Genomic DNA, 14,192 nt, shown 5'->3' with positions numbered 1-14,192 from the left:
TGGGTGGGAACGCAAGGCGATACTAACAAGGCGCCTAGGCACCCGCCTAGACCATGGCACCTAGACAATATATAGTAGCGCGCAGCCCTAGCGACTCGAACTTGAACCTGCTCTTTGTTGATGCACACTGATGCCAATGCATGTAAGGAACAATTTGGGGAACATATGGATAGATTAGTTCAAGGAATTAGTCAAGGTAAAAAGATAATTATAGGGTAAGATCTAAATGGAAATGATGAAAGAATTTCCGAAGCCATGATTTTGGAGAAGGGAACAAGGAAGAGCCTTCAGTTTTAAATTTGTTGTGGCTTATGATCTATCAATAGTAAACACATGCTTTGAAAAAAGAGATGAACATTTAATAACCTTCAAAAGTCGGTAAAATAGTAGATTTATTTTTTATTAGAAAGACCAATAGGTTATTATGTAAATATTATAACTCTATACCAAGTGAGAGCCTAACCATGCAATGCAGATTAATGACCATAGATATGTGTTCTAAAATGATGATTCATAAGGCATGTGAAATTATTTGCCCGAGGATAAGATGGTGGAACTTGAAAGGAGAAACCTGAGGACATTTACTGTTACATTAGTAAAATAGGGAAGATGAGACATCAATGGAGACAATAATATGATGTGGAATGAGATGGCTATTTAGGTCAATCTAAATGAAAACGACATTCATATAAGGGAAATTGGTGGTGGAATGATGAAGTTCAAGCAGCAATTAAAGCTAAGGAATCTAGTTTTAAAGCTTCGCAAATAACCAAGAATGAGGAGGATTTAAAAAAGTATAAATTTGAAAAAAAGAAATGAAGCTAAGAGGACAGTAGGGAAAGCAAAGAATACATAATATGAGGATCTTTACAATAATTTGAGCTCAAAGGAAGGGAAAAGATATCTATAAACTAGCTAAAATGAAGGAAAGGAAGAACATAGATTTCAACCATATTAGATGCATTAAAGTAAAGATGATAAAGTATTAATAAGTGACGAGGATATTGAAGAGATGGAAAAACTATTTCTATGACTTACTAATGAAAACAATACAAGTAATAATGTTTTAAAAGGTTTTAATAACCATCAAGAAACCATGAATCTTAGATATATGGGAAAAAATAGGATGTTTGAAGTAAATGAAGCTTGAAAGAAGATAAAAATATTCAAAGCAATATGTACAGATGATATTCCAATAGAGGTGTAGAAAAGCTTACGAATGTTAGAATAACTTGGCTAACTAATATTCACCAAAAAAAAAAAAGGCTAACTAAGTTGTTTCATAAGATTATGAGCACAAGAAAAATGCTAGGAGCATTTCAGTTTCGATTTATAAAAATAAAGTTGATATCCAAAGCTATAATAACTCAACTCAACTCAACTCATATTTCGGATAATCAATTTGATTTTATGCCAGAAAATCAACCACAGAAGCTATTTACTTCATAGGAGACTAAAGGAAAGATTTAGAGAACGTAAGAAGATCTCCATATGGTTTTTAAACATGGAAAAAGCCTATGATAGAGGCCCTAGACAGTTAATTTGGTAAGTATTAGAAAAGAGAAGTGTTTTCAGTTGATATGTGGACAAAATTAAAGATATGTATAATACTAAGTGTGCAAGGTAGTGAATTTCCAATTATAATTGGATTACATCAAGGGTCAACCTTAAGCTCATGTTTGTTTGCGATAATCATAGATGAGTTGACTAAAGTCATTCAAGATCAGATCCCTTGGTGTATGCTTTTTGTTGATGATATTGTTTTGGTGGATAAAACAAAAGCAGAGATAAATGTAAAGTTGGAATTATTAACATCAACTTCAGAATCAGAAGGTTTTAAGATAAGTAGAACAAAAACAAAGCATATGGTGTGTAACTTTTGTAACAATAGGACTGAAAGAGAGGTGGTGAAAATTGATGATAGGGAGATACCCCAAAGTGAATATTTTTTGTACCCAGGTTCAATCATAAATAAAGAGAAGAAACAGAGGATAATGTTGCACTAAGAATTAGAATAGGTTGGATGAAGTGGAGGAGTGCGTTCATAGCGTTGAGTGATCGATGGATTCCTTTAAAACTCAAAGAAAATTTTACAGGACAGTTGTACGATCACCAATGACGTATGGAACAAATTGTTGGGAAATGGAAAAACATATAAACAAACTTAGTGCAGCTAAATTGAGGATGTTGAGATAGATCAATATTAAAACTAGAAAAGATAAAATAAAGACTGAACAAATTAGAGCTAACTTAGGAGTAGCTCCTAACATGATAAGTTGTGTGGAAGTCGTTTAAGGTGGCATGGGCATGTGCAACGGAGGCCTTTCAATGCTCCAATCAGGAGGGATGATTTGATTCAGATTGAATGAGCTAAAAGAGCTAGGGGTGTAAACCTAAGATGACTCTAGAAGAAGTGGTGAGGAAAGACATGCACAGTTTAATACTAGTAACTAGTACAGCTTTGAACATAACTGATTAGAGAAAAAGAATCCATGTAGCCTACCTCACTCAGTTGGGATAAGGCTGAGTTGAGTTGAGTTGAGTTGAGTTATATATTTTGGAAAAGCAGGAGCAGCATAGGAACTGAGGTATGAGAATTTATTGACATTTTGATTTTTTGCTCGACCTTTATTTCTTTTATTGACAAATATTTTTTCTTCAATCTACACACCAACAAATAAAGATAAGACAATCCCCTTGTCTCCCCAAAAAAACACACACATAGAAGAGACATTAAAAAAAGGGGGAAAAAATCCTCAATTGAGGCACACAGCATTGGATGTTGAGAATGGCAGTACCAAAAAAGGTTGGAAGATAACAGACTAGATACCTGCACTGCATTCTGATTGGCAGTAGGGATGGGTTTGAGAAATAAAAGGAACATCCACTGGCAGTTTTCAACTATTGATGATAGAATGATTTGGATATAAGAAAGCATCAAAATTCCCAAAAAAATCGCACTGAGGTTGGTAGTTTGCTTGTGTTTCTCTGACAGAATTGCTGTTAATCACTGAATTGTACAATTGATTCCTTTGTATTTTTAATAGCTACTTTTGTTATTCAAAGCCCCCATCACAATATAGAAGAAGATACCCAAAAAATAAAACCAGAAATGACGAATAAAAAATATCACAGTTGCTATGACAGATTTATAACTAGAATTATCGCTTAAGAAATTAATTAACTGATTTTGAAACAAAGACAAACCTCAGACATTTGTTTTTGCCCGCAGAGAAGTGCACCTGTGGATGAAGGATTGTACGTTTGTTTGGCTCTAGCAAAGGCAGCCTGAAAAAAATATTTTAAGTTAAGACGGGCAAAAAGAAAGCATATAAACTATTCCGGAAAGTAGGCCATAACATCAACACATTAGAAGATTCAAAGACTACCTGTACATAGCCACGTTCACCCTCCCATCTATCATCTGATCGTGATAATACAGGCACAACCTTAACACCAGAAGATTCCCAATCCTTAAACCTATCCTATAGGAGGAACATAAACTGTAATCAGAAATACATGTATGGAAAGGACAAAAGGTACAGGTGTAACACATTTTCAAGAGGAAATTGGAAAAATACATTTATTCTACTATATGTCTAGGTATAAATACTAGTATTTCTGCAAAAAGGGCATGTTTGTTCATAATTATATAAATTGATATCAATAAGGACAAAGTATTTAATCCTTTCATTTTTTTTTGGGTCCTGCAAAGTGTCAGTTTGTTCATGCATACTCTGGAAAGATACATGTTTGCTATTCTTTTAGCACAAATACAAATATTTCTGCAAAAAGAAAATGCAGATACAGGCGTACAGCAATTACAGGTATACGATAAGCAAATTGAGTAACCATAAGATGGACCACAAACTCCAAATAAACTCTTTTGAAGCATGAAATTGCTGGTTCTGTTAGAATTAAATGGAGGCTTGTCAAGATGGTATAAGTCTGTAAGGTGTTCATTACAAAGACCAGGGCTACCCTTCCACCTCTAACTATTAACCATTACCCAATATCTCGTTTTTGAGAAATAAGAACTGACAGTGACTACACGATTTTTCACACCTGGTAAGCCATTCTTTGAAGATTTCTAGCTCCATAATAAAGCCTCACATCTGATCTTTTTCTGGCACCGAAGCCTGACTCAATGACAGATCGAATTGGACTGCATATAAGAAAGTGAAGAAGAAAATAATCAGTCACTGAACAATAACATAATAACAATAATCAATTATTATAGAACTTCTTATCTTCATGTTATAATGTGCTTATAGACATTTGCCCCATTTGATCATAAATAGATATACCATGTAGTAGATACCAAATAGGTAGAACTAACTCCGGGGAGGGGAAGATGCTAGGCAAAAAGGTGAATAAAATGATGTATCAGCTATAATTTCATTACCGACGTAGAGTTTCAAATGAGAAGAGAATAATTGGGGACAACTGGTGCAAAGATAGAAAGTCTTAAGCCTTAACTTCGGAGGAGTAGGACTAGTTGTTTGGTTCATCCGTAAATCAGATTATAGGGCAGAAATTGGGAGTAGTTCACTAGAATTGGTTATTGAGCATATCTCCTAGGATTTTGGTCATACATGCCCCCAGGGGCCAGGAGAGAGGTTGTGTGTGTGTATGCATGTGGTGTATGTTTTGACTTGTGTTGCTTGGGAGTTGCTACTGCATAGCTTTCAATGTAAGTTTAGTTTGCCTGATGCAGGTGTGCTTGGGTGCTACATCATTTTTCTAAATTTGAATGTTCACAATATTAAATTGATTTTGGGCTGTCCAAGCATTGATCAACACTTGGTAATTCATAAATTCTAGAGTTAATCAGTCTAATGGTAAAACTCAATCAGACCAAAAAATCATCAGAAAGGCATTCACCTTATTTTCCAATGTGGACTTCCTAAACCGAGGCTTGAGAGACCTGACTTCATGCATTGACATTTTAAACACCATGTTAACACTTTAACTTATTGTAAATTATTGTCATTGCTAAGAGAGAGAGCTAATCCCGATATCGGGATTAGCGTCAGCCGCTGGACCCGATACGGGAAGCTCTGTCCTATTGGGTCCATATATGTGTTTTAGGGTTATTCTCTTGTAATGGGGGGCATTCAAGTCTTTGTACTTCTTATTTTTTATCCTTATTTACTAATGATTCCTGCGATCAGCCTGATATACTGGACTGATCGCAGGCTGCTCTCTCATTGAGGTTCTCTGCGGTTTCTCCTCTCTTTTCTTCCTCTTTCTCTTTTCTTTCTTTCTTTTTCTGGTTTTACTGATTTGGTTGCAGGAATCTGGGATTGTAACATGGTATCAGAGCTTCTGTAATCAAATCAATGATTGACATCATCATTCTTTGTTGATCTCAACCCTGCGCTACTCCTCTTTGGTGCGCAGCCACCTATTGCTGCTCCTACCTTAATTCTTTGACCTGATTATAATGATATAAACACAAGCAAGCCTTCCTACCACTGCTACATGGATTCAGCCCTTGTTCGGAATCGCTGAAGCCGATATTCAATTCTGCAGATTTGTAATGGCTGCCGCCCCTATGTGTGACTTGTTTTTGGCTGCTACCCTATGTGTGAAGCTCTACTACTTTTAATGTGCTGCTGTTTTACTACCTCTTTACATACTTTACTAGGATTTTGAAGCCTCCCTTGCTGCTCCCATCAAGGACGACATTACCCTACCAGCAGCATCTATCAGCTGGAAATTTTTTTTTTTTCAGTTCCTTGGGGTCCGATTGCTCTTTGGCTGTTGTTTCTCAGATCTGGTTGGTGAGTTCTTCTTATTTGGTTGTCTTTGCAATACATTCTTGTCATTAATTCTTGCTCTCATGGCTGAAACCAAGACTAGCGCTACTCCTACTACTACCTCCTCTGCATCGGGCAATGTGAATGTCCAGATTACTTCTATCAAGCTTAAGGGAAGCTCGAATTACCTTCTTTGGGCTCAATTAGTCAAAGTTTATCTGATGGCGAAGGATAAGTTTGATTACAATACCTCTGATCCTCCAAAAGAATCTGACACTGGTTACGCTCAATGGCAGAAAGAAAATGCATTAATCTTAATTTGGTTATGGAATAGTATGGAACCAGATGTGGCTGCCAATGTCATGTTTCACTCTACTGCCAAGGGAGTATGGAATGACTTGAAGGAGACCTACTCTCAGGAGAAGAACATGACCTGTATTTATGATATCTATGAAAAACTGTTTCAGTTTCGCCAGTCGGACAAACCACTTTCCGAATGTTACAGCACTTTCAGAGGTATGGTTGAAGAACTCAATGTCTTCCAACCCTTGACCACTGACATTGACAATGTCTACTGCCAAGGGAGTATGGAATGACTTGAAGGAGACCTACTCTCAGGAGAAGAACATGACCCGTATTTATGATATCTATGAAAAACTGTTTCCGTTTCGCCAGTCGGACAAACCACTTTCCGAATGTTACAGCACTTTCAGAGGTATGGTTGAAGAACTCAATGTCTTCCAACCCTTGACCACTGACATTGACAAGATGAAGGCTAAGCGTAACGAGTTCTTCATCTCTAAATTCTTGGCTGGTTTGAACAATGACTTGAAGGTAGTGAAGGGTCACTTACTTGCAGGGGATACTGTGCCTACTCTGAATGATACTTACTCACGTCTGCAGTGAATTACTTCCTCCACTAAACCTGATCAGTCTACCAAAGAGTTCTGCCTTCCATACCAACCGTGGACGTGGTCACGGTCATGGGGGAGGTCGTGGGTCAGCTGGTCGAGGATCTGGTGGATAGCCCTCTGATCGTTCAGCTCGCCAGTGCACTTTTTGTGAAAAGCCCAACCATACTGTTAAGACTTGTTGGGCAAAACATGGCAAACCAGAGTGGGCAACACAATTAGCTAATCATGCAGTGTCTGACAATGGTACTAACACAATGGCTCCAGTTGATCCTAAACCAACACCTTTTTCAGGAGATTTAGCTACCAGTCTGCGCGATGACATCAATCAGTTGCTCCGGCGCTTGCACACTCTTAAGGCATCCTCTAATACATCTAATGGTGCGTCTACATCTGCTACAATTCTAGTCCACACTGGTACTTCAGCCCTTCTTGCTACTACATCTACTCCTTGGATCATTGATTCAGGTGCCTCTGCCCATATGACCAGTAAGTCATCACTTTTTAAGAATTTTTCCACTAATGCCAGTTCCAATTCTGTTATCCTTGCTAATGGCACTTCCACACCAATCCTTGGACATGATACTATTTCACCTACCCCATCCATTAATTTATCTTCTGTCTTACATATCCCTCAATTTCCACTAAGTCTTCTCACTGTAAGGCAATTAACCCGTTCTTTAAATTGCTCAGTAACCTTCTTTCCTTCCGACTGTGTATTTCAGGATCTTCATACGAGGAAGACGATTGGTGGAGGGCGTGAAAAGGATGGATTATACTACCTCAATAGCGGTTGTTCTTTTATTGTTGCTGCTACGGCTGTTGGGGATGTTACTCCTTTCCAATGGCACTATCGTTTAGGTCATTTGTCGCTTTCTAGGTTACAACTTTTATTTCCTAGTTTTAAGTCTGTCCCTAAGTTAGAGTGTGAGACATGTGAGTTGGATAAACATCATCGTGTCTCTTTCCCATCTCACTCTGTGTCTCGTAGTCCGTATTTATTTTCTTTAGTCCATTCTAATGTTGGGGTCCTTGCAGAATCAGTAACATATTTGGTTTCCGGTATTTTGTGACTTTTGTGGATGACCATTCTCGCCTTATATGGTTGTACAAGTTAAAGGAAAGATCTGAATTTTTACACGTTTCACAAATTTTATAATTAAATAAAGACTCAGTTTGGCATTCCTACTAAAATTTTTCGTTCTGATAATGCTTTAGAATATGCTCAAACTGATATATCTGAGTTTTGTGATACCCATGGGATGATACACCAAACTAGTTGTGCCTATAGCCCACAACAAAATGGGGTGGCAGAGCGCAAGAACCGGCATCTCCTTGAGGTTGCCCGTGCCATTATGCTTCACATGCATGTTCCTAAACATTTTTGGTGTGATAGTGTTTCAACCGCATGTTATTTGATTAATCGCATGCCATCCTCTGTCCTGGCGGATAAGTCTCCATTTTCTGTGTTGTTCCCTAATTTACCCAGTTTTACTGTTCCACCCCGTGTCTTTGGGTGTGTATGTTTTGTCCATAATCTGCATATGCAGGTTGACAAGTTATCCCCGAGGTCTACTAAGTGCATATTTCTGGGTTACTCTCGTACCCAGAAAGGATATAAGTGTTATGACCCCATTACTCATCGGAATTTTGTCAGTGCTGATGTGACCTTTTTTTAAGGTACATCTTTTTATTCTCCTCAAGTGTCCCAGTCTAGTCCGGAGTGGTCCTCTCCTTCTCCACCCTTAACCCCTCTTATACCCCTACCCGATGCTCCTAGTACCAGTGACTCACATCCCTTACAAGTTTATCAGCGCAAGAAGAAGACTAGACAGCCAGGTGGCGAGGTCATTAGTCCTGAAGATTCACTCCTTCCACTACCGTCTTCCGCTAGTGAAGCTCCTCTTCCTCCTTCGCCTGATGACTTACCAATTGCACATCGTAAAGGTGCACGTTCTTACACTTAGAAATCCATGGTTGTGTACCCTATTGATAACTTTATGTCATTATCTCATCTTCCCTCTCCCATCCATGGTCTTGCACTATCCCTTTCCACTAACCCAATCCCCCGTTCCCATAATGATGCCCTCCATATTCCAAGATGGAAGGCTACCATGGATGTAGAAATGGATGCTCTTGTGAGTCGTGGTACCTGGAGCCTAGTAGATTTACCTCCTGGTAAGGATCTGGTTAAGTGTCGTTGGGTGTACACTGTTAAGTTATCATTCTAATGGCTCTGTTGAGCGGTTAAAGGCCCGTCTAGTTGCTAAAGGGTATACTCAGACTTATGGTGTGGATTACTTTGAGACATTCTCTCCGGTTGCCAGACTGAACTCTATTCGCCTTCTTATATCTCTTACTGTCAACTTTGATTGGCCGTTATTTCAGTTGGACATCAAGAATGCTTTTCTGTATGATGATCTCCAGGAGGTGTATATGGAGCAACCTCCTGGTTATGTTGCTCGAGGGGAGAATCCAGGTCGTGTGTCACTTGCACAAGGCTATTTAAAGACTTAAACAGTCCCCTCGATCATGGTTTGACAAGTTTAGTGCCACCATTGTCACGTGTGGTTTTTCTCAGTGCTATTTTGATCATTCAATATTTGTTCGTCGCAGAGGTGACAAGCTAGTGGTCTTGGTGGTATATGTTGATGACATTATTCTTACTAGCAATGATGAGGCCGGTATTTCTGAAGTAAGGGCTCATCTCCAGCGCCATTTTCAGACCAAGGATCTTGGTCATCTCCATTATTTTTTCGGGATTGAGGTGATCCGCTGCAAGAAAGGGATCAGTCTGTCTCAAAGAAAGTATGTTGTGGATCTTCTATCTAATACTGGGATGCTTGCATCCAAACCTGTTGATATTCCTATAGATCCTCACCAAAAGTCTGGTGTTGATGATGGTGAACCATTTCAGGATGTGCATCAGTACAGGAGTTTGATTGGCAAGTTGATTTACCTAAGTGTGACTCGCCCTGACATTTCTTATGTTGTTGGAATTCTTAGTCAGTTCATGCAGTCTCCTCAGAAAGCACAATGGGATGCTGTTGTCCGTGTTCTTCGTTATCTGAAAAGTGCTCCTGAAAAAGGGTTGATTCACCGTCCTAATCGGTATATGGATCTCGTTGGCTACTCTGATGCTAATTGGGCTGACTCTGCTAGTGATCGGAGATCTAGCACTAGATACAGTACCTTTGTTGGAGGGAATCTTATTACGTGGCGTAATAAGAACTAAGAAGCAGACTACTATTGCCCGGTCCAGTGCAGATGCAATGTACAGAGCTATGGCTCATACCATGGCAGAGTTGATGTGGCTGCGGTTGTTACTATTGGAATTGGGATTTCCAATGACCAAGCCAATGAAGATGTATTGTGACAACCAAGGTGCAATTTACATTGCTAGTAACCCAGTCTTCCATAAGAGGACCAAACACATAGAGGTGAACTGTCATTTTGTTTGTGATGTTGTACTGAAGAAGCTGCTTGAGACTCCGTTTGTTCCTTCAACGGCCCAGTTAGCTGACATGTTCACTAAATCTTTGTTTACTCCTAGCTTTCACAGTAGTTGTACCAAGCTGAGCATGGGTGATGTGTATGCTTCAGCTTGAGGGGGAGTGTTAAGAGAGAAAGCTAATCCCGATATCGGGATTAGCTTCAGCCGCTGGACCCGATAGGGGCAGTTCTATCCTATCGGGTCCATATATGTGTATTAGGGTTATTCTCTTGTAATGGGGGGGGGGCATTCTAGTCTTTGTACTTCTTATTTTTTATCCTTATATACTAATGATTCCTGCGATCAGCCTGATATACTGGACTGATCACAGGCTGCTCTCTCATTGAGGTTCTCTACGGTTTCTCCTCTCTCTTTTCTTCCTTTTTCTCTTTTCTTTCTCTCTTTTTCTGGTTTTACTGATTTGGTTGCAGGAATCTGAGATTGTAAGAGTTATTATTGTTATCATTATCTCATCTATTGCAATGATAATTATTATAGTTGTATTGTTATTGTTATTGTCATCCTTGCAAATTATTACAAGAAGGTATCTATGGGGCATGTTCCATCATTGGAGTCAAAGACTAACATCTTCTCCACTAAGTCTTCCTCTTTCTAGCAAGAACTACAATTTGGTTGGATATTACCCACAATAATTGTTAAATGCTGATCAGTGGCAATTAGAAAGAAATGATTACTGATTAGGTAGAAAGTTTTGGTTCAGTCTGGATCCTATGTGAATGTAATGGGTCTTGTAGGTTGCTATTTTTCTTTTAGATACTTGGGTCATTAATACTTCACACAACGGCCAATAATATGTATATAATAAGGTTAGTACTTATAGCAGAATGCCTAAATGAGATCGTTCAGGACCAGTGAAGAGACTAATTTGTGGATTGAGGCCAAAACTAAGAAATTCAAAATGGCACTTCAATGGTGATCTTGCGCCGAGCTTGATTTTCATTTACAAGTTGAAGACTTGTAATCTAAAGAATCCCCATTTACAAGTTGACTCAAAAGAATGGAGAAAATTAGTCATATGAAAAGAAGATCTATCTGATAAGTAAATCATGAAAATAGAAAGAAGACTGAGAAAGAAAATGTGGTTATGAAAAAGAAAATAACAGAAACTCAATTCACACAAAGTAAAACATTTCACAGAAATATGCTCCATTTGTAAAATAAAGAAAAGGTGAGGCCAATGAGATGACTGCTGTCCAATGTATTATTGGGATGTGGATGCAAATTAAAGCTCGTATGGGAAGAGAAAATTCTTTGTGCTGAAAAGTAGAAAGTAACAGTAATATTGATAAATAGCTGGGGCGTGATAGCAGGCCATTAAAGGCAGAACAAGCAGCATAAAACTTGTAAAGGATTAAACAGAAGCTCATATAACAAAAGCTACACTTGGATGAACACCATTGAAGAAGTTACTATATTCTTCAAATAGAACGCAAAGCCATTCGCTAGAAGAATTAGCAGAAGCCAGAAAAGAAACTATGGCACTTAATACGAACTTTTTCCCCTTTTGAAGACTCTTGTAGCTATAAGAAATTCTTGCACACCACGAGCGGTATTGCAGGGTTCTTATGTACACCTGGTTCAGGAGAATTCGATTCTAGAAGGCAACTGAATTTGCAATTCCAGAACTAGTTCTTTGGCAATTCGGAAATCGGGATAGAACCCTGGGGAAAAAAAAAAAAAGATTTTGATGAAGAATACTAACCTAATTCCCGAGCCAGTGGCGAAAATAAGAACAGTAAGGTATTCCTCGGGCGGCGAGATCTGACTGATATCGAAACCTCTACCCATAACTTGGCTCAACTCAACCACATCGCCTCTCCCTAGCCCGCAGAGAAGCTCAGCCGTAGAGCCCGCGACACTCTTGACGAGAAACTCAAATTCTCCTTTCGACGTAGAGGTAGACGGCGGAGAGGCAATAGCAAGGAAGGAAGGCTTCTCCGCGTCGGACAGCCGGAGCTGCAAGTATTGCCCGGGGCGCGTATGGGAGGCAACTAGATCCGGTGAATCGGAAACGTCGATGGTAACGTGGAAGAGGTCTTCGGCGGCGGTTTGGACCTCAGAGAGAGGGGCTTGGGTCCAGGCGGTAGTGTCTTGACGGAGAGCGGCGGCAGCGACTGAGAGGTAGCGACGACGGTTGTGGCGGAGGTTCAAGTGGGGCAGGTTTAGATGGCGTATGATAGCCATGGGAGGGTGGGGGTGCCGATGGAGGTGGGCATGGGAACTGAGGTGGTGGTAACGAGGAGAGGAGAGAGTGAGAGAAGACATTTCTTGTGTGTTCTCGAATTGGATGTTTTGAGCAGTTCGCTTGGTTGGTTGGCGTTGCGCCGCCGCTAAAGGTGGGTGTGCGAGGGTACAGAACCGGAATCTATTACAATGCGCCGGCATGCGTACTGTAGTGGCTACACATCAAAGATCGATTGGTTCTGAACGTTTCCACGTGTCCAATCGGGAAGGACTAAAGGACAACTTAGTGGAGCCTGACATCCTGGCTTGTGGAAATCTTGAAGGTCCACGAGATTTAAGCGACTACATGGTGGTAACCGGTTCATTTCGGTTCGGTTCGATTCGGTTCTAATGATTCGGTTTGATTTCGATTCGATTCAATATATGAATCAGAACCTTATCGTTTATTAAAGACACCGTTTGATAATGTTTCTGCTGTTTCTAGAATTCGATTCAATATATAAATCAAAACCTTATTGTTTATTAAAGACACCGTTTGATAATGTTTCTACGTCTAGAAACAGCAGAAATGACTTTTCATGTTTTTAGGAATAAAAATGGATTTTTTTGTGTTTGATAAACCTGTTTCTCGAAACGTTTTTTGCAGACATAATACCACTAAAAAACCCAATAGTATCATCGGATGCCCAAAAGGGAGAAAATGTTTGGTTGCCTATTTTTAGGTTTAAATAGTGGAGAGATTTATAGGGAACAACAACCTTTTTTTTTTTCTCTCACATTCGTTTCTAGAAATGATGAAACAGTCCGATTTGTTTCGTCAAAGTTGTTTCTAAAATTGTAAATAGGCATAAATTTTTATTTATGTTTCTATAAATGGGTGAAACGGAACAACTTTATCAAACCCTTTTTAAGTTATTTTTTCATTTCTGGGAATAAGAAAATGCACAAACGGCAGAAATGAAACGTTGTCAAACAGAGTTTCCGTTTATATGTTTCAAATTAAATTAATAAACGGTTTCAGTTAAATGATTTTTAAAACAATTCTAGATAAACAGTTTCATCGGTTTTAGTTTCAATTTTGTTGTTGATTAGAACTAACAACTTTGAGCTAATTAAGAATGAACCTATTTTTGTTGGATTTGCATTGGTCATTTCACATCCCATGTATATGTGGCGCAAGGGTTACTAACGAATAAAATACTTTGTCCCAACAAAAAAATAGTAATCTTGGTCTCCTTAATTGCTCTTTAGCTTCTCATTTACAAGATCTTTCATATATTTCATTCTCAAAGATTTGTATAGGAAACTTTTCCCTTTCTTCCCACCTCTTCTCTGTTATTGCCTTGACCTATCAATCTCAAATTAAGCATCTTAAAGCAGGTATTAGCCTTGTTCCGCCCCATATAATTCAGGTACGGTATGATCATCCATAAAATGAGTAGTGTTGTTATCTCCAATAGTTACACTATGGAATACTTATGGCCTTTTTATTGGCAGATCTATTTGTTTTCTAATTTGATATCATTTCCTTATGTGTACAATTTGTTAAAAAATCTGTGGAACCCTTTTGATAATGGATGTGTTTCTTGTGCAGTTACATTGGATTGAATCATCTCTTCTAATTGTCATTTAATTAAGCAATGTTTAACATCTGGTAAATCAAATATACTATGATACAATTGTAACGTTTTTCTATGTATGAGCTAGTACCAGTCATTGTGTGGAATCGGATTAGTGGTTGAGTGTTGATTGGTAGGCTGGGTTGGACGTAGACCGGTTCAAGAGTGATCCCCTAATGGGAATTCTGGTATTCGGTTAGCC

The 14,192-nt window shown here is 38.9% G+C and overlaps 1 protein-coding gene across 1 annotated transcript in view; it reads right to left on the bottom strand.

Annotated features, from left to right (window-relative positions):
• Nucleotides 1-12,587, bottom strand: part of LOC122077978 (fruit protein pKIWI502-like) — a 14,695-nt gene extending 2,108 nt beyond the window's left edge. Inside the window, exons 1-4 of the mRNA XM_042643862.1 lie at nucleotides 11,890-12,587; nucleotides 4,066-4,165; nucleotides 3,390-3,485; nucleotides 3,208-3,288 (exon numbers count right to left, since the gene is read on the bottom strand). Of these exons, the coding sequence (XP_042499796.1) occupies nucleotides 3,208-3,288; nucleotides 3,390-3,485; nucleotides 4,066-4,165; nucleotides 11,890-12,572 (960 nt within the window). The 5' untranslated portion in view covers nucleotides 12,573-12,587. The remainder of the gene's footprint in view (nucleotides 1-3,207; nucleotides 3,289-3,389; nucleotides 3,486-4,065; nucleotides 4,166-11,889) is intronic.
• Between the last annotated feature and the right edge of the window lie 1,605 nt (nucleotides 12,588-14,192).

This window comes from Macadamia integrifolia, chromosome 1 (assembly GCF_013358625.1).
Source record: "Macadamia integrifolia cultivar HAES 741 chromosome 1, SCU_Mint_v3, whole genome shotgun sequence".
NCBI lineage: Eukaryota > Viridiplantae > Streptophyta > Magnoliopsida > Proteales > Proteaceae > Macadamia > Macadamia integrifolia.
This window is presented reverse-complemented; position numbering and strand designations above follow the sequence as displayed.